This window comes from Nicotiana tabacum, chromosome 9 (assembly GCF_000715075.1).
Source record: "Nicotiana tabacum cultivar K326 chromosome 9, ASM71507v2, whole genome shotgun sequence".
Classification (NCBI taxonomy): Eukaryota; Viridiplantae; Streptophyta; class Magnoliopsida; order Solanales; family Solanaceae; genus Nicotiana; species Nicotiana tabacum.
Genome location: NC_134088.1, coordinates 54,849,196 through 54,876,013, shown reverse-complemented (window position 1 = coordinate 54,876,013; position 26,818 = coordinate 54,849,196). Strand labels below are relative to the sequence as shown.

The window sequence follows — 26,818 nt, the reverse complement described above, 5'->3', positions numbered from 1 at the left end:
TCGTATTTTGATGGTTCCAATAGGTTTGTATGATAATTTTGGACTTATGTGTATGTCCGTATTTGGATTTGAAGGTTCCAAATATGTTTTGACTCTAATTATCGAAAGTTAGAAATTTAAAGGTTTGGAGAATAGATAAGTTTGACTCATTGTTGACTTTGTGGTTATCAAGGCCTGTTTGGGATTTCGAGCCTTGGAATAGTTTCGTGGGGTGATTTATGACTTGTGTAAAAAATTTGAGTTCATTCCGAGTTGGTTAGACGTGGTTCGACATGAATTTGGAAGTTGGAAGCTTGATTAGTTTATTAAGCTTGAATTGAGATGCAATTTGTAGTTTTGATGTTACTTTGTATGATCTGAGACCTCGAGTAGGTCCGTGTTATATTTTGAAACTGGTTGGTACGATTAGATGGGGTCCCGAGGGGCTCGAGAGTATTCTGGATAGATTTCGGATCATTGGAGCTTAGAATGACAGTTCTGGTTTTGGAGTTTTGCACCTGCAAGGTATGGTGCGCAAGTGAGAGTCCGCAGATGTCGAAGGATGGCAGAGGGTAGCGGTGTCCTCCAATGCAGATCTTTGGGTGCAGGTACGATCGCAAGTTGCAGGGGCACTCCCGCAAAAGCGAACTCTTTGTCGCATGTGCGCTTAGTCATATGCTTTAGTCAGGTGTGCATCTGCGAATATTTTTTCATACATGCGATGTCACAGAAGCGACAGTCAGGCCACAAAAGTGAGAATCAATAGGTAGAACATTTTTATTCGAGGGTTTGGCTTCATTTATTATATTTTGAGATTGGGAGCTCGGATTGGGCGATTGTTTTAGGTGATTTTAACCCACTTGGATTGGATAAGTGTTTTTAACTCGAATTTGATTATTATTCATGATTTTATCATTTATTTTGGATTTTGGTTGATGGAAGCTAATTGAAAAAATTGGGGTGTTTGTATGAAATTTTTAAAAAGGAATGTTTAAGATTTGAACCTCGAGTCGGAGTCGGATTTGGATGAGACGTACATATTTGGACTCGTGCTGGAATGGATGATCCAGATTTGTGAGTTTGGTCAAGTTCCGGGTTGACGTTTTGGTTGACTTTTGTTTTTTATTAAATATCAAGCCTTTATGCTCCGATATTATTTAATTTAGCATTATATGACATTGTGGTGTGTTATTTGACTAGATTAAAGTAGTTCGGAGATCGATTCATGAGGGAAGGCGTTCTTGGAGTACTGACTTGGCTCGTTGAGGTAAGTAACTTGTCTAAACTTGGTTTGAGGATAATTTTCCATTAGCTATGATATTTGATACATCTTGGGGTGACGCACATGCTAGGTGACAGGCGTATGTGCGTACACCGTGGTTATTCATGATCCGAGTAGACCTTAGTCTATTATGTGCTTTGTTTTGCTATCATTCCTTGTTGTTTCTGTGTTTCCTTCACTTGTACGACTACTTGAGCTATTATTCATATTAGAAATCATGTTTAGGCTATGTGCTTATTTGTTTGAGATATGACAGGGCTATTCTTGCGATATTGAGTTGATTACCTTAATTGTAGTCATGATTCTTAGTCATGTAGTTAATCCGCGTATTATATTTCTTTTTTATGCATTCTTTATATGTTATATCGCATGCTGTTAATGCTCTTATATGTGTGACACAGTTTGAACTAAGTACTGTGAGAATTGAGGATTTGAGACCTAAGCAGTTGATGACTGATCTTGGACCATAGAGCCGATTTGATACTGATAGTGAGTTGATATGTACGCCATGCCCCACATTGGGCTAAGTGGTATTGATTATGAGGTGACGCATGCTCCAAGCCCCATATTGGGTTAGGTGATATTGATTGTTGACTTAGATCTAATCAGTGCCTAGGCTAGGACCCGCCCCTCCAGAGTCAGGTAATAACCTGTAGGTGCAGGCACACGGGTCATTTATGTGCTTGGTGAGGGACTTGTGTTAGGAACCCGTATAGTGCTGAGTATCATTGTCTGTGATGATTAAAGGGCAATTGTGCCAGGCACTATACATGTGTTGGGATCTTATATGCTTGATGATTTAGTTGCGCTACTTTTGATTATGGCATGTATACTTGTCATGCAGGTATAGGGTTGTGTTTCTTTCCTAATAACTTTGGTACTTAATGTCTGCCTTGAACTTGGAATCACAGTTAAATTGATAAAACCATGTTAACCATTAATCTTGAAAAGCATGCTTATTTCTCTTCTTATTTTTAAAAGGGTTGAACTTGTTATAACTTGAGCTACTTTTCTTTTTGTCGTTATTCTGTCGTTATTGTTGTTATTGGCTATTGGAATTGAACATTGAACCTTGCTGAGCTCATCACTACTTTCAGCTGAGGTTACGCTTGCTACCTATTGAGTACATGGGGTCGGTTGTACTCATACTACACTCTATACTTTATGTGCAAATCCAGGTGTTGCTAAGAGGGGTAATTGCTAGAGAGTGGCACCGATACCGGTCTTGGAGATTTCGAGGTAGCTGCTATTTGCATTCACAAGCCTTGAAGCCCGTTTTCTCTTAGTTCATATTATTATTATTTTATCTTTCAGACAGTGCTATATTTTTTGTGACATCAAACTCTGCATTTAAATTTCGTAGCGCTCATGTGCTCGATGACACCGGGTCGTAGGATGGTTTTCAGTTGCATTGTTATTATTGACTTCAGCTTTTCATGTTATTTCACTATTGAGATTATTTAATATTGTTATTTAAGTTTGTTTCTACTTATTGATTGTTGACTTGCATAGAAAGCAGTGTTAGGCACCATCACGGCTTCGGAGGGATTTTGGATTACAAGTTGGTATCAGAGCAATAGGTTGCTTAGGACTCACGAGTCATGAGAAAGTTTAGTGAAGTCTTGAGGATTAGTACAAAGACGTCTATACTTATCATCGAGAGGCTATAGGGCTGTTAGGAAAACTTCTCTTTCTTTCTTTCTTTCTTTGTCCTGCAGATTTGTTTATCCCTAAGCCTGAATCTTGATTTTTTAATCTCTCACAGATGGTGAGGACACAATCATCAAGTGTAGCTAAGCAAGCGCAGATACCCCAGGCCAGGGCCGTGAGAGGCCTGGGTCGAGGCCGAAGTAGGGTGGAGCACGCGTCCTAGATAGAGCCCCTACTCATACAATTGTTGTGGATCCACCAATAGCTCCTATTGAGGAGCAGGTTCATGATTATGTTGAGCCGGACGTACCAGCTCAGGTTCCCGAGGGTTTATTTGTTTTTCCAACTGTTCAGGATGCTTTGATCCACATGGTTGGTTTGTTCAAGGGTTTGGCTCAGGCTGGGGCATTTCCTACTGTACCAGCTGCATCCCAGGCAGGGGGCAAAGCGCAGACTCCAACTAATCGTACCGTAAAGTAGGTGGCCCATTGGTATCAGACTCCCGTAGGGTTACCAGTTTGGGGAGTTTAGTCTACTACTGCCGCACAGCCTGAGGATAGGCCTACGATGTCAGTCGATGAGCTGAAGAGACCGAATAAGTTCACAAAGTTGCATCCTCCTCACTTCAGATGTACCCCTTCATAGGATTCTCAGTCAATTATCGTTGCCATGAGATTCTGCATAATTTGGGACTAGTTGAGGCCAATGGAGTTGACTTCACCACCTTCCAGATGCAGGGTCCAACCAAGAGGTGGTGGCAGGTTTATGAGTTGGGTTGGCCAGCAGGATCACCTCCTGTGCTCAGTTCTCTAGGGTCTTTTGGTGTTTGTGCCATACACCGAGAGGGAGAAGCTGAGGAGGCAGTTTTAGTACCTTCAGTTGGGTCAGATGTTAGTTACTGAGTATGAGATAAGGTTTACAAAGCTGTCTTGTCATGCTACTGCTTTGATTCCCACATAGGAGGAGAGAGTAAGGAGATTCATTGAGGGTCTTAACTATATTATTCACCTTGCTATGGCTAGAGAGATCGAGACAGGGACTTCATTTTACCAGGTAGTAGGGATAGTGTGTCGTGTTGAGAGCATTCAAAGTGAGACTAGAGAGATGATGCAGGGTTAGGACAAGAGGTCCTAATATTCAGGTAGCATCGGTGGTGCCTCGTCTAGAGGCCGAGGATGAGGCCATTCTAGCAGGCCAGTTTATCATCCACCACCACCAGTAGGGGAGCTTTTGTGCAGTCTTCATTCAGTGCACTTCCCGCACAGAGTTCATATCACGCTCTATCAGTTCAAGGTTCGTCGGTACCGGGTTCTTATAATGGGTATTCTAGTTTACGGGGTCCGACTCAAGCCCCGCAGTCATTTTCGATCAGAGGTTGCTATGTACGTGGAGAGTTGGGGCATGTTAGGAAATACTTCCCCCATCTTACCAAAGGTCAAGTGCAGTAGGGAGTTCAGACTATGATTCCCACAGCGATTGCTACACCACCCAAGCTCGCGTGGGGGTCATCCAGGACGAGGACGTCCTAGAGGGGGAGCTTAGTCTAGTGGAGGTCATCACAGATGTTATACGTTCCAAGGGAGGACTGAGGTCATTTTTTCTGATGTATTGATTATAGGTATTGTCTCAGGGTGCCACAAGGATGCTTCAGTATTGTTTGATCCTGGTTCTACTTATTCATATGTTCCATTATACTTTACTTCTTTTCTGGATATGCCTCGTGGTGATGCTCTTGTGCATGTGTCTACACCTATTGTTGATTCTATTATGGTGGATCGGGTTTATCTATTATGTGTGATCACTATTTGTGGTTTTGAGACGAGGGTAGGATTTCTATTATTAGATATGGTGGATTTTGATGTGATCTTGGGGATGGATTGGTTATCTCTGTACTATGTTATTCTTGATTGCCACGCTAAGACCGTGACGTTGGCGATGCTGGGGTTGCCGAGGTTGGAGTGGAAGGGTTCTCTTAGTTGCATTCCTAGCAGAATGATTTCATTCCTAAAGGCTCAACGGATGGTTGAGAAGGGATGTTCGGTGTATCTAGATTTTGTCTGTGATGTTAGTTCTAATACTCTTATTGTTGAGTCAGTTCGGGTAGTAAGGGAGTTTCCATATGTGTTTCATGTAGATCTACCGGGTATGCCACCTGATAGGGAAATTGATTTGGCACCGGGCTCACACACTATTATATTCCTCTGTATCGTATGGCTCCAGCGGAGTTGAAAGAATTGAAGGAAAGGTTGCAAGGTTTCTAGATAAGGGGTTCATCAGCCTAGTGTGTCATCTTGGGATGCACCAGTGTTTTTTGTTAAGAAGAAGGATGGTTCTACAAGAATGTATATTAACTATCGGTAGTTGAACAAGGTAACCATTAAGAACAAGTATCCACTGCCATGCATTGATGATTTATTTGACCAGGTTTAGGGTGCCATGGTGTTCTCAAAGATTCACTTGAGTTCGGGGTATCACCAATTGAAGATCAAGGCTTCAGACATTCCTAAGACTGCTTTCAGGACTTGTTATGGTCATTATGAGTTTTTGGTGATGTCTTTTCGTTTGACTAATGCCCCAGCAGCATTCATCTATTTGATGAATAGTGTGTTCTAGATCTATTTGGATTCTTTTGTCATTGTGTTCATTGATAATATATTGGTGTATTCAAATAGCAGGGAGGAGCATGAGCAGCATTTGAGGATCGCTCTCCAGACTTTAAGGGAGAAGAAGTTGCATGCTAAGTTCTCCAAGTGCGAGTTTTGGTTGGACTCGGTGTCATTCATGGTTCATATGGTATCTAGTGGTGGGATCAAGGTGGACCCGAAGAAGATTGAGGTAGTTCAGATTTTGTCCAAACCTTCTACCACTATAGAGATCAGGAGCTTTTTAGGTTTGGCATGTTATTATCGTGGCTTTGTAGAGGGAATTTCATCTATTGTAGCCCCATTGACTAAATTGACTCAAAAGGGTGCTCAGTGCAGGTGGTCGGATGAGTGTAAGGAGAGCTTTCAAAAGCTCAAGATAGCTTTGACTACAACTCTAGTGTTGGTTTTGCCTTTGGGATCGAAGTCATGCACAGTTTATTGTGATTCTTCGCGGGTTGGCATTGGGTGTATGTTGATGTAGGATAGTAGGGTGATAGACTACGCGTCGCACCAGTTAAATCCCATATGAGAAGAACTTTCCAGTGCATGATTTGAAGTTAGTAGCTATTGTACACACGCTCAAGATTTGGAGGCATTACTTATATGGAGTGTCTTATGAGGTGTATACGGATCATCTGAGTCTCCAGCATCTATTTAAACAGAAAGATTTGAATTTGAGGCAACGAAGAAGGTTGAAGCTGTTGAAGGATTATGATATCACCATGCTTTATCATCCGGGGAAGGCCATTGTAGTAGCAGATGCCTTGAGTAGAAAGCCAGAATATGGGGAGTTTAGCATTTATTCCAACTGGGGAGAGGCCTTTGGCTATGGATTTTCAGGCTTTGGCCAACACATTTGTGAGGTTGGATATTTTGGAGCCTATCAGAGTCCTAGTATCCCAAGCATCTTTGTTTGAGCACATTAAGGCTCGCCAGTATGATGATTCCCATGTCACGACCCAAACCGATGGGCCGCGACGGGCACCTGGTGCCTTACCTAACTGAGTACCAACGTAACGTATTTTTTTCTTATCATACCATCATGGGTAAATGGGCCAGAAGGGTCATCATGAGATAACCAGAAAAAAAAACATAAGGGAATACTAGACATAGGATGACCCAACATGATAGAGAAACTTATACTTGTAATATACGGGCCTATAAGGCCTACATGATCATTTGTATACTCAAAACGTAGGCCGACAAGGCCATACAATCTTTCATATACATGACATCTGTCTACAAGCCTCTAAGAGTATATAAACGTCATAAAGGTCGGGACAGGGCCCTGCCATACCAATAAATACATGTCCAAAGCATACTGACCAAATAAGTAACTTCGGAGCAAATGGAGTGTACCAACACCTTCCGCTAAGTTGATAGCCTACTAGGACGACTGTCAACCTGTCTATCAGGACCTTCGGGCATGAAACGTAGTGTCCCCAGGCAAAAGGGACGTTTGTACAAATAAAGTACCGAGTATGTAAGGCATGAAAAGCAGTATATAAAAGACATGAAAGAAATATGGAGTAAAGAACTCAACCTGTAAGTCTGAATAGCTCTGTGAATCATGAAACATTTATAATGTCATGCATATGTGTATAAATGTCATACCATGCATAGGTATATGCATGCATAACATCATCAAGCCTCTAAAGGCATCCCATCATATCATCTCGGCCTCTGTGGGCGAAATCATCAACGTATACTAGTTGATTAGGTGGTGGTGCATATATAACGCCATAACCTTTCCTCATACCCCATATACATATAATATACGCGTATATAACGCCATCTGGTCATGGGTCAATGTACATATATAGATGAATGCAATGCATAATTTAGTAAGTCGATACGATCTCTCGTAATGTCATGAGACCCATGAACAGACGATATGATAGTAGGACATATGGGAAATCAAGAACATAAGCAACCCTAGTACTTCTAAGAATAGAATCATTTGTGAAAGTTGCATGCTTGCTCGTTTCGTTGTATCATATGGATCATGCCAAAAGGAAAGAAGGGATAGCCTTAACATACCTCAAGTCGTCAATGCAACTCAACAACAAACTTATGACAACTAGTGCGCCAACCCTATAACAAAGAAATACATGTACAACTTAGATGGTGCTAGTATATCACGTATCTCAAATGATAACTCGATTCTAAAATAAAACGGGCAGCATTTCCCCTGATTTTATGGCTCCCTCAAGCCTACTATAGGCTAGATATAAACACAGTACAATCAGCAACTCAAAAACAACCCAACTACAATTCGGGACCTTCAATACAACAAAATCCCCAAATATAGCATAACACACCCAATCAATAAGTTATCAATTAGCCTAAAATTGCAATGACGAGCAACCAGCCTACTACCCTAGCACATGTGCATTTCTCCATGTACTTCATCCTTCCAAACTCCATAAATCAGCAGCACAATAGGCCAACATGAGTGGACTACAAAACAGTCCACTAAAAGTGAAATAAATCAAACTCACGGCTTCTGATCACCGTCCCGTGAGTTCTAACTATTTGGAAATGAATTTATCAGCCTTCCTTGATATTTAAAAGCTTAAATATGGAAAGTAGACATTTTCTTAACTATAAAGTACTTTCCAAAACTCAAACTACAAAGAAAAAGAGAGGTGATATAGCGATACTTACGTCGTAGGGATCATTCAAATGTTATCGCTTCTTGATTTCGTACCCGGGATGTTAATCTTCTTTGAAACCCTATAAGAGAGCTTAAGGATATGTTTATAGGTATTCTCTGGTCGTGTACTGTGGGAAAATTAAGATAAAGACGACCCAAGACCTATATATATCAACTTTTGAAAAGTCAAATAGGTACTAGCTTGGCACCCTAGCATTGGCCCATCTTCCAATGCTTATATCTTTTTATCCAGATGTTGTATGAATGAACAGTTATGAGAGTTGGAAACTATATTCCAAGACCTTAAATTTGGTATATAATATGTCCCAAAAATACCACATATAACACACGAAATGTATTGCTCAAAAAGCTTCAGTGACACACCTACTTGTCACCTATGCAGTCTGCGCAGTCTCTCAAAACTATAATATCTCTCTACTCTGATGTCGTATTGACAAATGGTTTAATGAATTAGAAAATAGACTCATAGATATTCAATTTGATATGTGGATCATCCCGTAATTCCAAGTATATTGGGAGAAAAGCTCTGCTACATTTGACCTAATGTTCAGCATATTTATGAATGTAACTTGTGATGACCTTTGCCAACTTTTGTTCCACAACTCGCTTGACTTCAAAACATAATACACAACTATCATAAGACTAAAATAACTCATAACATAACCTCTTTATCATGTTAAGAACCCTAGTCTCACCCCAAAGTGCATGTTATAGCATTCCAAACTTATCGACTTTCGACGAAACTTATTTTTCGTTTAGCTTCTAAGACTTCCAACCCTTTTGGTACTTGGTATTCATGATCTTAAAGATTTGTAACCTCCAAGGTAACATAATTAAATTATTGTATGTACTTTCAAAGACGATCTCATTTTTGAGCTTACATCAATTGACTTACGAATACTCTCACATACGAAAATATGAGGTGTAACATCCTATTTGCTTATCCTTAAGGACACAGTGCAGTAAGGTGGTGCTAAGGAAGTGACTATTGGTGATGATAGTGTGTTGCGGCTTCAGGACTGGATTTGTGTTCCTAATGTGGATGGTTTGAGGGAGTTGATCCTTGAGGAGGCTCATAGTTCGCGGTATTCTATTCTTCCGGGAGCTACAAAGATGTACCGTGATTTGAAGTAGCACTATTGGTGGTGGAGAATGAAGAAAGATATTATTAATTATGTTGCTCGGTGTTTAAATTGTCAGCAGGACAAGTATGAGCATCAGAGACCTGGTGGTTTGTTTAAGAAGATCGAGATGCTGGAGTAGAAGTAGGAGTGCATCACTATGGAATTTGTGGTAGGTTTGCCACGGACATTGAGGAGATTTGATGTTGTTTGGGTTATTGTGAGAGGACTAACCAAGTCTATACATTTCATCCCAATCATGACTTCCTATACTTTGGAGCAGTTGGCTAAGATCTACATCCGTGAAATTGTTCGCTTGCATGGTGTACCTGTTTCTATCATGTCGAATTGAGGTACTCAGTTTACTTCACATTTTCGGAGAGCTGTTCAATGTGATTTGGGCATATAGGTCGAATTGAGCATCGCATTTAACCCTCAAACATATGGACAGTTCAAGCAGACCATTCAGATTTTGGAGGATATGTTGAGGACTATGTCATAGATTTCGTAGGCCAGTGGAACCAGGTTCTTCCATTAGTGGATTTTGCATACAACAATAGCTACCAGTTTAGCATCCATATGGCTCCGTATGAGGCATTATATAGGAGGCAATGTTGTTCTCCGGTTGGTCGGTTTGAGCCTGGGGAGGCTAGAATATTAAGCACATATTTGGTTCGTGATGCATTAGAGAAGGTGAAATTGATTCATGAGTGGCTTCGTTCAACACAATCTACACAAAATAGTTATGTTGATAGGAAAGTTCGGAATGTAGCTTTCATGGAGGGTGAGAAAGTTTTTCTTGGAGTTTCACCTATGAAGGGCGTGATGAATATTGGTCCTTTTGAGGTGTTGGAGAGAGTTGGTGAGGTAGCCTACAGACTTGATTTTCCACCCAGCTTATCGGGAGTTCATTCTGATATTTCATGTTTCCATGTTTCGGAAGTACTATGAGGATCTGTCACACCGGCCGAGTCGTTACACCTCCGCAATATAATCATTCATGTAAATTATCTTGCCATGGTTAACCTAAGCATGGAGATTAAAATGCTTTATGCACTCTAGTCAACTTGGCAAGTTCTTATTATTAGAAGACACCAGGCATTTTAACAATATTTGTCCAGGATGTGCTACTAGAAGCTTGAGAAGCACTAAAGATGGTATTTTTGAATAAATCCAAAAGGAAAACTCATCTTGTTTAAAGATCTCTAGTTGTTGACTCAACTTGGAAAGAGGAAGATCATATTCTTCTTTTATTTATTTATGTGGGTGTTGAAATGGTCCAAAAGATAATATAGACGCATGGAGCCCATGACGACATATAAGACATGCTTTACCAAATAGTATACTCTTGTAGAAGCTAAATATTCAACAATCACGAAATATGACACTAGGATTGAATGAAAATTACAAATAAACCTCTCCGAAGATCACCTTCCTTGAGCCATCAACATTAGGATCACTGATTCGATTCAGGACCATAGCACACTGCGACCTCTGACAGCCGCTTTCCCGGCACCATTCACAATACCCTTCCCCAAAGGCGATTGGAAGAAGACCATAACATCGGCGAACTTAACGCATTCACCAAGGACAATGACACCACATCACAGATGAAAACTCTACCATGCTCGAAGATATCAAGTCTCGTTACCCCATTGACCCAAACCTGAGCATACGCAGCCCATTGCTTTTCCTCCGCCGGAAATAAAATACTGAATCACTGAATCATGTACTGAGTAAAACCTCGACAATGGATACTTGTTCTTGATGGTGACTTTGTTCAACTGCCGATAATCTATGCACATCCTCATCGATCCATCCTTCTTCCTTACAAACAACACAGCTGCACCCCATGGTGAGACACTAGATCTAATGAAGCCCTTATCAAGCAAGTGTTGCAACTATTCCTTCAATTCTTTCAACTCTGGTGGGGCCATACGGTATGGCAGAATAGAAATGGGCTGAGTGCCCGGAGCCAAGTCAATCCAAAAATCAATATCCCTGTCGGGTGGCATCCCCGGCAGGTCTGCAGGAAACACCTCTGGAAACTCACGAACAACTGTCACTGAATCCATGGAAGGAACCTCCGCACTAGAATCGCAGACATAAGCCAAATAAGCTAGACACCCCTTCTCGGCCATATGTCGAGCCTTCACATAAGAGATAACCATGTTGGTAGAATGGCTAGAAGTCCCTCTCCACTCTAATCGAGGTAACCCCGGCAAGGCCAAGGTCACCGTCTTGGCGTGACAATCCAATATAGCATGATAAGGTGACAGTCAATCCATACCCAAAATGACATCAAAATCAACTATATCGAGAAGTAGAAGGTCTACACTAGTCTCAAGACTACCAATGGTGACTACACATGAACGATAAACATGATCTACAATAATAGCATCTCCCACAAGTATGGACACATACACAGGAGCACCCAAAGAATCACGAGGCACAACCAAATATGAAGCAAAATAGGATGACACATAAGAGTAAGTAGATCCCGAATTAAATAGAACTGAAGCATCTCTACTGCAAACTGAAACAGTACCTGTAATAACAGCATTGGATGACTCAGCCTCAGGCCTGGCTGGAAAAGCATAACATCGGGGCTGGGCCCCACCACCCTAAACTACATCCCTGGGACGGCCTCTAGCTGGCTGGCCTCCACCTCTAATGGCCTGACCTCCACCTCTAATAGTCTGGCCTCTACCTCTGGCTGCCTGACCCCTGCCTCTGGCTGGCTGAGCAGGTGGTGCATCAACTGGTGCCGGAACCACGGCACGAGAACCCTAATGCTGTGAGCTGCCCGATGCCCGAGGGCAAAATCTAGCAATGTGCCTCGGATCACCACAAGTATAACAAGAACTCGGCTGATGTGACTGCTCACCCTGAAACTGACCGTGTCGACCTGGGTAACCACCGTGAAAACTCTGGAGCGGAGGTGCACTAACAGGAGCCGGTTGTGCACTATAGGCTAGCTGGTCGGAATAAGGCATATGAGGGCCACAACCACTTGAGGCACCATGAGATGCCTAGAGTGCTGAATGAAACGGCCTGGGAGGATGGCCTCTACCAAAAGTACCCCTGCCTCCAGATGAGGAACCGCTGAACCCCCCGGAATGACGTGGTCTCTTGTCAGACCCCTGACCTCCCTGAGCAAGAACCATCTCGACTTGCCTGGCGACATTGGCAGCCGCTTGAAAAGAAATTTCACTCCCGGTCTCCTTTGCCATCTGCAATCTGATAGGTTGAGCAAGTCTGTCAATAAACCTCCTCACCCTCTCTCTCTCTCTCTCTCTCTCTCTCTCTCGGTAGGAAGCAGAAGAAGAACATGACGGGCCAAATCCACAAAACGGGTCTCATACTGAGTAACAGTCATACTGCCCTACTGGAGACGCTCGAACTGATGACGGTGCTCCTCTCTCAATGTGATAGGGAGAAACTTCCCTAGAAAGAGCTGAGAGAACTGGTCCAAAGTAAGAGCAGGCGACCCCTGTGGTCTGGTCAACAAATAATCTCTCCACCATTTCTTGGCGGAACCAGTCATCTGAAATGCAGCAAAATCGACCCCATTGGTCTCCACTATACCCATGTTCCGTAGCACCTCATGACAGCTGTCAAGATACTCATGGGGATCCTCTGAAGGAGCACTACTGAAGTGAACTGGAAAGGGCTTGGTAAACTTGTCCAATCTCCATAAAGTCTCAGAAGACATAATTGACCCATCACCGGTCTGTGCCACAACAAACGGCTAAACTACTCCGACTGGATGAGCGGCTGGAGTCTGATACTGTGGAGCCACCTACTCCGGAGTGTGAGTAGCAGGGGTCTGGGCTCCTCCTCTAGCCTGAGAGATGGCTGGTGCCATGGGAAATGTGCCAGTCTGGGCCATACTCTCCATAAGGCCCACCAAACGAACCAAAGCGTCTTGAAGCACTGGGGTGGCAATGAACCCCTCCGGAACCTGAGCTGGTCCGATAGGCACAACCTGGGTTGGAACCTCCTCATCAAACTCTACCTGAGGCTCCACCGCTGGTGCCGATGCTCGAGCTCTGGGCTGAGCCCTGCCCTTGCCTCGGTCTCTGGCACGGCCTCGACCTCGACCTCTGCCCCTCGTAAGAGGTGCCACTGGAGGCTCTGGCTGCTGCTCGGCTGAATATGCGTACATGTTCTCGCCATCTGCGAGAGACTAAGAGTAGAAGAGTTCAATTAGCATTGTGAGAACAAAATCGCACGACAGAGAAGAATAGAAGTGAAATTTGTTCCTAAACTTCATAGCCTCTGGAAGATAAGTACAGACGTCTCTTTACCGATCCTCCAGACTCTACTAAGCCTACTCGTGAATTGTCAGACCTAGGCAACCTAGTGCTCTGATACAAACATGTCACGACCCAGAATTCCCACTGTCGGGACCGTGATGGCGCCTAACATTCACTTGCTAGGCAAGCCGATATTTATTAAGCCAATCCTTATTCAATTCAGAAAATAACAACAAATAAGCTAAAATGGAATACAACGAGTGCGAAATAATATAAAAACTTCATTAATTACTACCCACCCGGATCTGGAGTCACAACTCACGAGCTACTGTGATTTACTACAAACACAGTCTGAAAAGGAAATATACATTATTTTGAAGTAAGGAAACAGTAAATGATAAAACTAGGGAGAGACTCCAGGGTCTGTGGACGCCTGCAGATCTACCTTGGGTCTTCTGACAGTGAATCCAAGCTGCTAAGCCTCACGATCGGATAGGGACCGGTACCAAAATCTGCACAAGAAGTGCAGAGTGCCGTATCAGTACAACCGATCCCATGTACTGGTAAGTGTCGAGCCTAACCTCGATGAAGTAGTGACGAGGCTATGACAAGACACTCACATAATAAACCTGTGCAGATAACAGTATATGTACAAGAAAACAACAATAACAACTAAACATGTACTATTGGGAGGGGAAACATGCTGAGGGAAATACGAGATAGAGAACTGCAGCAGAATGGTAACTTGAACAGTCAATGTACTATGAACCAACAAGAACCATTAAACACAGTAAAAGAAACAATGCACAGCATCACTCATAACATAGCACGACATCACCCTTCGTGCATTAACACTCACAATACGGCACGGCATCACCCTTCGTGCATTAACACTCACAATATGGCACCGCATCACCCTTTGTGCATTAACACTCATAATATGGCACGGCATCACCCTTCGTGCATTAACACTCACAATATGGCACCGCATCACCCTTCGCGCATTAACACTCTCCCTTACCATAATGCAATGAACAAATAACAACAGGGAGATAAAATAACAAGTACAAGATTTATTTCAATATTTGGTTCCACAATATCAACCTCAACTTCGAAATCAATATTCAGTTATCACCAGAAGATCCGTAAACATGACAAGAACGATCAATTTAACAATACTAGTCTAAACATGGATAACATGAACAAGGAAGATATAATTTCAAGAAACCAAGCCCCCCACCCGCATGCTTTAACCCGACTATAACGCATAAGTACTTGTCACCTCATATATATGTTGTTCCCCAACATCTAAACATGTAGCAAATAGACAATCAAGTCTTATTCCCTCAAGTCAAAGTTAGACACAACACTTACCTCGCTCCAAAGGCCACTTAGTGCTCAATTACCGCTTTTCCTCTAGAATCCACCTCCAAACTAATCGTATCTATTCACAAACAACTCAATAATATTAAATATTGCTAAAGAAATCAATTACATTGCATAAATTTAGATTCCGCAAACTTTCTCCCAAAAAGTCAAAAATTGACCTCGGGCCCGCTTGGTCAAAACCCGAGGTTCGGACCAAAATCTATTTACCCGTTCACCCCCGAGCCCGATTATATAATTAGTTTCGGAATTCGACCCCAAATTGAGGTCTAAATCCCCAATTTGCAAAAAACCCCCAATTCTTCCTAAATCCCTAGTTTTCTACGATGAAAGAACAAAGATTAGGGCTAGAAATTTAATGGGTGATGTTAGAAATGGAAGAAAATGAGTTAAAGAGTACAAACCTATGAATTGATGTTGAGTTTTCCCTTCAAAATCGCTTCTAGGCCGAGTTCTAATGGAAGGGTTATGGAATTTTGGGAAAAATCCCGCTACTGTTCTGTTTTAAGTCACAGGCGTCAGGCCTTCTTCGCGTTCGCGAAGGGCCTGCCGTGTTCGCGATGAGCAGCAGACCGAGTGGCTTTCGCGTTCGCGAAGGCTGCTCCCCCCTGGCCTTCGCGTTCGCGTAGAAGAATGACTGACCCCTCCCCTTGGTCCTTAAAGCTTCGCGTTCGCGAAGGGTAAGGCCCCCATTGCTTCGCGTTCGCGACCTTGCTACCGCGTTCACGGTTAAGAAAATCACCCTGCCCTAGTTTACTCTTCGTGTTCGCGAGAGTACCTTCGCGAACGCGAAGAAGAACACACCAGATATCAGCTGAAGCACAAAAACCAGATTTTCTAAGTTCAAATCATCCTGTAGCCTATCTAAAACTCACCCGAGCCCTCGGAGCTCCAAACCAAACATGCACACAAATCCTAGAACATCATACGAACTTGCTCGCATGATCAAATCGTCAAAATAACACCTAGAACTACGAATTGAATATCAAATCAAATGAAATTTTGAAGAAAGCTTTAAAACTTCTATTTTCACAACCGGACGTCCGAATCACGTCAAACCAACTATGTTTTTCACCAAATTTCACACACAAGTCATAAATATAATAATGAACATGTACCGGGCTGCAGAACCAAAACACGGACCCGGTATTAACAAAACCAAATATCAGTAAATTCTTAAAATCATTAAACTTTCAACTTTTAATTTTCCATCAAAATTCCATATCTCGAGCTAGGGACCTCGGAATTCGATTCCGGACATACGCCGAGGTCCCAAATTATGATACGGACCTACCGGGACCGTCAAAACATAGATCCGGGTCTGTTTACTCTAAACCTTGATCAAAGTCAACTCAAATCATTTTCAAAGCAAAATTTCATAATTTGTTTTACAGTTTTTAACATAAAAGCTTTTCGAAAACACGCCCGGACTTTTCACGCTACTCGAGGAGGGTAAAAATGAGATTTTTAAGGTTTCAGATCAGAGAATTAGGTTTTAAATCATAAGATGACTTACACAATCCAATTTCACCTATAGATCATGATGGCGCCCAACACTACAGCTAGGCAAGCCAACAAATAAATTAAACATATATCAATTATTTTCAGAATAATTTTCTAAGTAATTTTATTATTTTTCTAGAAATATTAAAGAAATTTGAAAAGATACTAATTAACTTAAATCCAAAAAAATAATACAATTTCAAATTCTACCAATGTGTATGCCAAGACCTGGTGTCACAAGTATATGAGCATCTAGTAGATTATACAAAACTCCAAATAATGTCTGAAATAAAAATAGACAGAATAAAATGCAAGAAGAGGCACTGGCAGCTGCAGAACGGCTCAGAAAGGCAGCTCACCACTACGCCTCTAGATAACGTGGATGTGCGATGATAGGTCCTTCACTAGTGCATGTCTCAGATCTTGCACAAAAAGTGCAGCAAGTATAGTATGAGTACGTAAATATCTGTACCCAGTAAGTATCAAGCCTAATCTCGAAGTGGTACAGACGAGATGGTCGACTTTGACACTCACTAAGGGTCAACAATATTAAATAGAATAAAACAGAATTTATTTAACTCAGCATGATTCACAAAGTCAACAATAATTTTATTTAATCAGCAGAAATAATTAAATTCCCTCGAATGCAACAATTCTCAACATATTAATTGAATTCCTTCAATTCCAATAAAATTTCAATTTATCAATTAGCTTTACAAGCTGCAATAAACTATCCAAGTATCGTGTAATTATTATTATTAGGCACGATTTCTGCCGAGGTCGTACGTCCCGATCCAGAGTATCGTGTACATTGTCGAGGGACGTCCGGCGCGATCCATAGATGCATCTATCTGCCGAGGCATTCGGCCCGCTCTACAAGAAAGGAGGACATTTTCTTATGTACCTCCGGAAGGAGAGTATATTTATTATAAGATAAATTCGGGAGGAAGAACAATTTCTCTTAACAATTAATTAATTTAAACAGAAAATCAAGCATATGAGATTTTCATCCTTTAATATTTTTATCTAACAATTCACAATATATACCAGTTTATGAGTCCAATGATTTCCATTCACAAGAATTACCCTTTTCATTCAATTACGAGTCCAACCATACCAGTTTCACTCAAATCCGACTCCGAATCGATACCGAAATCTCAAAAATTTGTTTCTATGAGATTTCAAAAATTTCCCAAATTTCAATCTCAAAACACTAATTAAATGGTGAAAACAATGATATATTCGTGTATAATGACCAAATCCGAGTTAGAATCACTTACCCCAATGTCTTTCCTTGAAAATCTATCAAAACTCGCCTCTCCTCAAGCTCCAATTTGTCAAAAATGGTGAATGGGACAAATGCTCTCCTTTATAATTCTGCCCAGGCAGCTCTCGATCATGACCTCGATCCTCGGCCTCGATCGTGGTTCGATCATGGCCCTCGATCATGGCCTCGATCCTCAGCCTTGATCGTGGCTTCGATCATGGCCCTCGAGCCTTTGCCTTCGATCATGACCCTCGAGCCCTGCCTTCGATCATGACTCTCGATCATGGCCTCGATCTTGGGTCTCGATCATGGGCCTCGATCTTAGGCCTCGATCTTGGGCTCGATCACAGCCCAGAATTTCTAGCAGAAGAGAAAAAATGCAGCAGCTGTTTTAAGTCCAACTTTTGATCCGTTAACCATCCGAAACTCACCCTCGGCCCTCGGAACCTCAACCAAATATACCAACAAGTCCTTAAACATCATACGAACTTATTTGAAACCTCAAATCACATAAAACGACGCTAAAACCATGAATCATGCTCCAATTCAAGCTTAAGGAAACTTAAAATTTCCAACTTCTACTTTCGATGTCGAAACCTATCAAATCAAGTCCGATTGACCTCAAATTTTGCACACAAGTCATAAATGGCATAACGAAACTATAAAAATTTTCAGAACTGGATTCCGACTCGGATATCAAAAAGTCAATTCCCCGGTCAAACTTCCAAAACTTAAATTCTTATTTTAGCCATTTCAAGCCTAATTTAACTACGGGCTTTCAAATAAAATTTCGAACACGCTCCTAAGTCCAAAATTACCATACGGAGCTGTTGGAATCGTCAAAATTCTATTCCGGGGTCGTTTTCTCAAAATGTTGACCGAAGTCAAACTTGGCCTTTTAAAGCCAACTTAAGGAACCAAGTGTTCTGATTTCAACCCAAACACTTCCAAATCCCGAACCAACCATCCCCGCAAGTCATAAATCATTAAAAGCACATACGAAAAATTTTATTTTTAAGGAACGAGGTTCTAAAAGTCAAAATGACCGGTTGGGTCATTACAATGACCTATCGGGTCATCACATCAACTCATAATAAAATTTAAAATTATGCTTCAGATCGAGTAGTTTATTTTTGTACGCTTCCACATAAAAAAATTATACTCCGCATAAAAAATATTGGATTCCAATGAACCTATATCGATGCTCTAGATCCCGCCCGACTAAGTGATAAATTGAGGTAAAAGTATGTATTAATTAATTATAATTAAATAATAAAAAATATCATTCATTAATTTAATATAAATATCGAGTATAAATAAATATATATTTCACGATTACACGGCAGGCACAAGTTGTGGTCATAAAGCTTGTATTGGCTGTTTGGCTCCCGAGTTTAGTTGTTAAGTTTAAAGCTCCGATAGATTATGTTCCAGATGTTTCTTTTTATTTTAATAATTTTAATATTTGACCTTTTTTTACTAAAATTCAATTCAATTGACAACTCTTTACTTCACAAACCTATAGAGCAGGCCTCCATATTATTAATTACACCTCTAAACATAATAAAATATACCCAAAACAACTTGGATTACCTAAACTAAATTCACATGGTAAAAAAGCAAATAAAAGGTATTTTTTCGTTTCGAAAGAATATCATAAGATGTAAAAGAATCAAAGTGATACCTAACTTGGCGATTTAGATCTTCAGATAAAAATCATTTTTTTTTGTTTTTGAATTATTAGTATTGTTTTCCTTTTTTAAGTTTGCTTTAATCAAAAGTCGCGCGGGTTCTGAAAGCCGCCCAACAGCCCTCTTGGCAAGCTTTTCTTTGTATCAGGGTTTATTATTTCACAAAACCCTAGTTCTCACTTCCCCAATCCAAATTTTCTTTCTGAAAATCAGAAATGAATATGAAGCACTTAATTTCCAAACAAACTATCAACAATCTGTCAAAACTCAATGGTAACATAAGAATTCTATCTCAATACCCCCATTTTCACCAGAATGCTCCAATCACTACATCCTCCATTACACCTTCCATCTGTTCGACGAAGTATCGCACTGATCTTTTCCAACCCCAAAATCCAAAATTTCGAAAAATGGAATATTGGGGCAATAAAAGATTCGTTCACACAGCTGAAGAAATGGTAAGCGAGTCAGAAACCGAGTCAGAGGATGATGCCACAATGAACGATTTCCTGTCGAGATTCGTTTGGATAATGCGTGGAAAGCTGGTTGAAGTGTATCCAGATTTTGAGAAGAAAACAATTGATGGGATGCTTTTGGTTATTGTAGGGAAGGTTGTATCTGAGCTGGAAAAGGGTGGTTTTGATCAGATGATGGGGTCTGCAGTGGCGGCGTCAGAAGATTTTAGTGAGGATTTATGGAAGACAGTGTGGGAGGTGAGCAATGTGGTGTTGGAAGATATGGAGAAAGCAAAAAGGAAGGAGAAAATGAAGAACTTTCTTCAAGCTGAGGAAGTTAAGGAGATGTGTAGGTTTGCTGGTGAAGTGGGTATACGTGGAGACATGCTTAGGGAGTATAGGTTCAAATGGGCACGTGAGAAGATGGAGGAGAGTGAGTTTTATCAGAGTCTTGAACGTCTTAAGGAAGAGGAAGAAAAATCAGCTCAAGAAGGGAGCTCATATGGTGGTATTGGGGCCATGGCCGTGGAGCAGGACAGTGTTGGTGCAGAGGAGGAGCCTAAAGTTGTGTCTCTTCCGAAAAGGCGTGGGAAGCTTAACTACAAGATTTATGGACTTGATTTGTCTAATTCGAAATGGTCTGCAGTGGCCGATAAGATTCATGAAGCTGAAAAAATCATATGGCCTCAAGAACCAAAACCAATAGCTGGCAAGTGCAAAATTGTTACTGACAAAATCCTTGCTTCACAAGAGGAAGATGATGCCTCTCTACTTCTAGCTGAGTGGGTAGAACTTCTCCAACCTACCAGGGTAGACTGGGTCAATTTACTTGATAGATTGAAGGAACGAAATCCTCATCTATATTTGAAGGTATTCCTTCCTTGTTAAGTTTTTTTTAGTTGCATGATTTTGAATAATTGTCGTGCATTTTGACTTTCATTCCTACCATTGTTGTAGTGTCAAGTGGGGTCCACGCAACAAATCTAGAGAATTTAGGATCACGAGCTTGTGCCTGATAGTATGATAACAACCACAACAATAAACCTAGTGTAATCTCACAAGTGAGGTCTGGGGAGGGTAGTGTGTACGCAAGCTTTATCCCTACCTTGTGAAGGTAGCGAGCGTGTTTCCAATAGACAGTCGGCTCAAGGAAATGCCTGATAGTATGATAATGCTCATAAATATACTTGGATCCAAGCAAAGGCATTAGCTAAGGGCATACATTTTTCTTAGTAATTTTTATTTCTATATGCTTTTTTTACGTCATTCTGCACATTCTAGTTAACTTTATAAATTTGCCAGTCCTCAATCTATTGTACCAAAGCAACCTTTTTCTTATGAAATTAAGTATTGTTAGAAAAGAAAAAGTATTGTTCAAGAAATGTTGAACTTCTTTTTCAAAAAGTGTACATGCGCGGAGGAACATATATAGAAAACCTTTTCAAAAAGCATAAAAGACCAAAAGATAGAGGAAGAAGCAGAAGAAAGAAATGGCCTATCAATTTGCACATATAGTCAGACACTAGACAAGAAGTAGATTATGGTATATAAGCCAAACTAGAAACATTTTGAGCATATCAGACACTTATTATCAAAATGAAGCAAAATTACCAGATTATCAAGTCTATGGCTCTTTGCTCAATGTCCTATGCCATGATATCTGGTGTGAACATTTTTTATCTGATTACATCTGTCGTTATATTTTTACTTCTTTAGTTTTTGAGTTGCTTTTTACTCTGACTGTATTTGTCTGACACATCAAAGTCAGCGACTCAATTTTTAGAACAAAATCAAACTAGATAATGGCCCTACAAAATGTTGGAGACTTTAAGTTAATATCCTTAATTCACTTGTTCTTGAATGCCTTTTCATCTTACTGATAATGTAGAGAAATATAGGAATTTATAATCAGATTAGGTTTCTTCTAACTTTTTTGGGTTCTTCCAGTTAAGTAAGTAGGATTGTTATGATGAAATCTTCACACGTTGGGCAAAATAATCTTGAGATAAGAAGTATCTGCCGCCTTGTGGTCTTATGCACTGGTGTAGTGCTGCAATCTGTATGGTTTTCTTGTTTCCTGTTCATCCTGTGAGGAACGCAAGGATGGAGTTAGATTAGTTAGTGAAATGCTTACAAAGAAGTTAGTGAAATTATAACTTTTGCCGATATAGAAATATTTGACCCACTGTTGCATCAATAACCAAATATTTTGAAAATTCTGTATTTAAATTGTTTTTATGTTTTTGATGAAGTTTAAATTGTTCTTTAAGTATTGGGTAAGTCTGATTTTTATTGAACTTGTTTAGATTGCAGAACATGTGCTCGGTGAAGAGTCCTTCCAAACAAACATACGTGACTACTCCAAACTCATTGATGCCCATGCTAGAGACAACCGCCTAGCAGATGCTGAGAGAATTATCAAAAAGATGAGTGAAAATGGAATTGTACCTGATATTCTCACATCAACAACCATGGTTCACATGTACAGCAAAGCAGGTGATCTGGATCAGGCAAAAGCTGCATTCGAAAGCTTGAGGACTCAAGGATTCCTACCAGACATGGGAGTTTACAATTCCATGATCTTAGCCTATGTAAATGCTGGCGAACCAAAGTTGGGTGAATCATTGATGAGGGAAATGGAGGCAAGAGACATCAAGCCCTCTAAGGAGATTTTTATGGCCCTCCTAAGGTCATTTGCTCAGCGTGGTGATGTTAATGGAGCCCAAAGAATAGCAACTACAATGCAGTTTTCAGGGTTTCAGCCCACTTTAGAGTCATGTACATTACTTGTTGAGGCATTTGGCAAAGCTGGTGACCCTGATCAGGCAAGGCATAATTTTGATTACATGATTAAACTTGGGCACAAGCCAGATGATAGATGCACTGCTAGCATGATAGCAGCTTATGAGAAGAAGAACCTATTGGATAAAGCCTTAAATCTTCTAATGGAGCTTGAGAAAGATGGTTTTGAGCCTGGGGTGGCTACTTACTCTGTTTTGGTGGATTGGATGGGTAAAATGCAGCTAATTGATGAAGCTGAACAACTCTTGGATAAGATTGCTGAGCAGGGTGAGGCTCCTCCATTTAAGGTTCATATTAGTCTATGTGACATGTATGCAAGAGCTAATGCTGAGAAAAAGGCTCTTCAAGCTCTTGGAGTTTTGGAGGCCAAAAAGGAGCAGTTGGGACCAGAAGAATTTGAGAGGATTATACAGTCACTTATAGCTGGTGGATTTGTACAAGATGCTCAAAAGTTCCAAGGATTGATGGAAGGTCGGGGATTTACAGTATCCGAGCAACTTAAAGTAACGCTCCAGGCATCTCAAACTTTTCTCCGCAGGAGACCATCTGTAAGATAATGTTGGTCATTTGCATTTAGAAGGCAAGTTAGTGCTATCTTGACATTTGGCTCTTGAAAGTGTGTTTTAATGATTTGAAGCCTTTAAGAGTTAATTGCCTCCATGTGATCCAGGAACCACCATGAGATTTTCTCCTTAAACTTAAAGCAGCAAGGGGATTACTGTTCTAGAACATTTGCGGCCATGCCTTTCTGCCTTTATTGTTGTTCTTTGACAGAATAGTTAATAAGTTTTTGACGTCTTATAAATGTCTCCTCCATTATCAGGTGCATCAATTGTCGTCGTTGTGATGTTTGTTGCAGCTCTTTCATTTCTTAATGCCTTTTTTTTTCATAGCCTTATTACTCGGGACTGTTGAATTGATCTTGGAAATCAACATTAAAAGGACTGTGGTAAACTGATTTTCTCATCCACTAAAAATGCATTGGGTTTAAGTTAAAATATATTTATTTGAGGCTGCGGTACTTAGCTGTTTAGCAATATCCTGGCAATAGTAGCAGGCTAGCAGTGTTTATCGTCTGGTCATGTGTGTTCAGATTTCAATCAGCTAACTCTTGACTTTTGCAGAGTCTCAATCATTTATAGGAGGGGTCTAATTGCAAATGTAGTAGCACTTTAATTTCGACATAAGATGTCTTGACACCCTGTACTCTCCTTTTGCGCAAATATATCTGCACTGTGCATAATTGTATCATTGAAGAGTGATCTTCTACTTCTGGCACAGAATTTCTTTGCTTTTGTGTCAGTGGGGGACTCTATCTGCTGATGGATTGGATGTTTTACTTCTCAAATCTTTCTAAATCCTATGACACCATTTATAAAAGATTCATCAAATTGGGTACAATTGATCTGCTAGTTAATTGTTTGTGGGCAGATGAAATTGTTTTAGCAGCTATTTGAAGAGACCCACTGACAAGATGACATTAGTTTCTTTGAGTTGGCTACATTTGTAACTAGCAGAGCATGACAATTGTAGCTTGCTAGGCATATTTGTTCATTAGGTTTCACTAGTAGTATCCCCTTATTTATTAATTAGTGGCTTCACTTCTTGAGTTTGATGCTCCACCAATGCTATAAGAATATCTACATCAGAAATTATGCCTACTACCTTTCCATAGATAACTAGGGCATGTCACATTTCATTCTCTGCAATTGTAGCATAGTCCATCATTTTCCTTCACGAGTCAAGTCTATTTCTCTTCTGGCAATAAAAGGAAAACCTATATTTTTTGTCTTAAATGATCTTGTTCTCTCTATACAACAAAAGTACTGCTTTCATATCATGAGCAGTATAAGAATATCAGTATAAGATGTGACAGTTAGCATCTTGTCCTGTTCAAAAGGTTGGAAAGTAATCAGAAAACTGAATAAAGGTGGCAAAGCCGAGAAGACATACAAATAGTGCTCGCAAGCACCAAATCAAACAATCTGCATCTTTTATATTTATTAACTATGTCATTTTGTTGAGACTGCAAAAATTATCAATGGCGATTAGCTTTCTGTGATTTTCATGCTCCCGTACCTTGTAAACCAAAAAGGTTATGCAGACATTATAAGATAGAAAACATATGAAACACGTAAATAGAAAGTGCTGCTTGTAAAGTGTAGCTTCTTTATAGCTTCAACTGTCTCAAACGAGTTGAATCTTCGGAAGTGCTTGAAAGGAGTCTGTGTCTTCTCTTATCTAGTTTCTATTTAGCCTAAGCTGCCTTTTACTTTGATGCTAAATCACAAGTTGACTGGTATATCTAGTCTACATGTTCTTCTAGGCGGATTTTCATCTCTTTGTTAAAAAGTAAAAAAGGAATATGCATAGAATTTGCACGCACTTGTGAAAATGCATACGACCTTGCTGATTTTTTCCAGTATGCATAGGTGGACGATAGCTCATAGTGTTAATTATTCTGTGGTGCTTTTAGCATAGACTTCTCTTTGATGGGAGTAAAGTACTTGAAATTGTGTTTAGGGGGTATCTGTCTTATGTACCCTGTTTTTTATTAATACTTACTTTTTCAAAAGTGTACCCAGTTTTTTGTAGTCTGTTACAAGGATATCATGCAATCTGTAGCCTAAAGCATCGCGTTTGACTCTTTGAAGAATAATGAATTGCATCAATTCTCCCACAAATATAAAATTTCCGATCAAAATATTTCTTTCATGTTGTTTATTCACTCATTTGTTCAGTAGTAGTAATAAGAGTCTAGTTACAAAATAGCTTTGAAACTTGGGAGTTGGACTATGAATATAATAAATATTGTCTTTTAGCATGTCAATCTGGATTTGCAATTTGCTAGACGAGAATTGTCTTCTGGTATCTGCATGTATAGTTTTCAGCGGTCTCTACCACCTGTGTGTTCTCCCTATTCATAATTTTCCAGAATTGAATTTGGAAAAAAAAAGCAACAGCAACGCCGATTAATGGCTGAGACATATATCATCGACCATATTAAGTTCCTGGTTATGATGGATTTGATATTTCTGATCTTATTCTGGGTATGAGGGAATTACTTAGTTCTGATCCTTCTAAAAAGGTACTTAATTTTTTATACCGTGATATGGACCTTTTTTGAGAAGTAAAAAAAACAAAATGCCATACAAGGTCCTTTTTTGAAATGGACCTTGCATGCATGATTTTCATGTTGCAAACCAGATTTTGTCCTTAAGATAATAGCATACTCCTGGAGTAATTAAATACAACTGAAAGAGTGGAAGGAATCATGACTATATCCCAGATAATCCATCCACCTAAACCGCAAGACCATGTGTTCTATTTTGCTACCTTATCTATTTCTGGGCCAGGGAACTAGAGTTAATGCTTGTCTTGATGTGCTGGAAGGTCTGAGTCTAGCTTACACTGTACTTTCTTTGTTCTTTGGCAATGTTGTGGCGCCTCTTTAATCAATTTTGAATCATTAGAAAAGATTGTAATTCTTGCTCTACTGTTGTTTAATACGTCGGGTCTTTTGGAGAGGGAGGGAGGGAGTTCTATTTTGCTATCTTATCTATTTTAGGCCTGGGAACTATTTCCTCAGAGTTAGTGCTTGTGTTAATGTGCTGTGGAGGCCTTGAGTCTAGTTTACACTGTACTTCCTGTCATTCTTTGGCAATGCTGTGGTGCCTCTTTAGTCACTTTTTGAATCATTAAACTATTTCCTCAGAGGGAGGGAGGGAGGGACTTGGTGCACTTGAAATTGATGAGGCGGTGGTATTCCTTCTTGAATATTATCAAGCTGCTACTTTCCATGTTAGTGCAGCATTTATGTCAGTCAAGAAATCCTTTTTGCCTCTAGTAAAATGGAAAAGATAGAAAATAAAATACTCCGTAGTTAAAAGCATTCCTATAGGATTATGATATTGACTCACGACGAATACTGGGGCAATGTTCAGTCTCAGGAAAGTATTATCCTGATGAGTTGCTGCATGACCTTGTATGAAATGGATATTCTGATAGCTCTGTTAGACAAGGTTCAGGGGCTATTGTTGCTTACAACTTGAGCTACATCATCAAGTCCTCATAGGGCTTTTGATATTCAGTAAGGGCAAT

The 26,818-nt window shown here is 40.3% G+C and overlaps 1 protein-coding gene across 2 annotated transcripts; it reads left to right on the top strand.

Moving 5' to 3' along the window:
* Positions 1 to 19,205: 19,205 nt before the first annotated feature.
* LOC107797256 (uncharacterized) lies at positions 19,206 to 23,545 on the top strand. Of its 2 annotated transcripts, XM_016620128.2 has the most exons (3): positions 19,284 to 20,785; positions 22,222 to 23,297; positions 23,388 to 23,545. In XM_016620128.2, the coding sequence occupies exons 1-2, from the start codon at positions 19,676 to 19,678 to the stop codon at positions 23,272 to 23,274; spliced, it is 2,163 nt and encodes a 720-aa protein (XP_016475614.1). In that variant the 5' UTR covers positions 19,284 to 19,675; the 3' UTR covers positions 23,275 to 23,297; positions 23,388 to 23,545. The 2 variants fall into 2 exon arrangements, with proteins under 2 accessions (XP_016475613.1, XP_016475614.1); XM_016620127.2 differs by having other exon boundaries at positions 19,206 to 20,785; positions 22,222 to 23,545.
* The last annotated feature ends 3,273 nt before the right edge of the window (positions 23,546 to 26,818 follow it).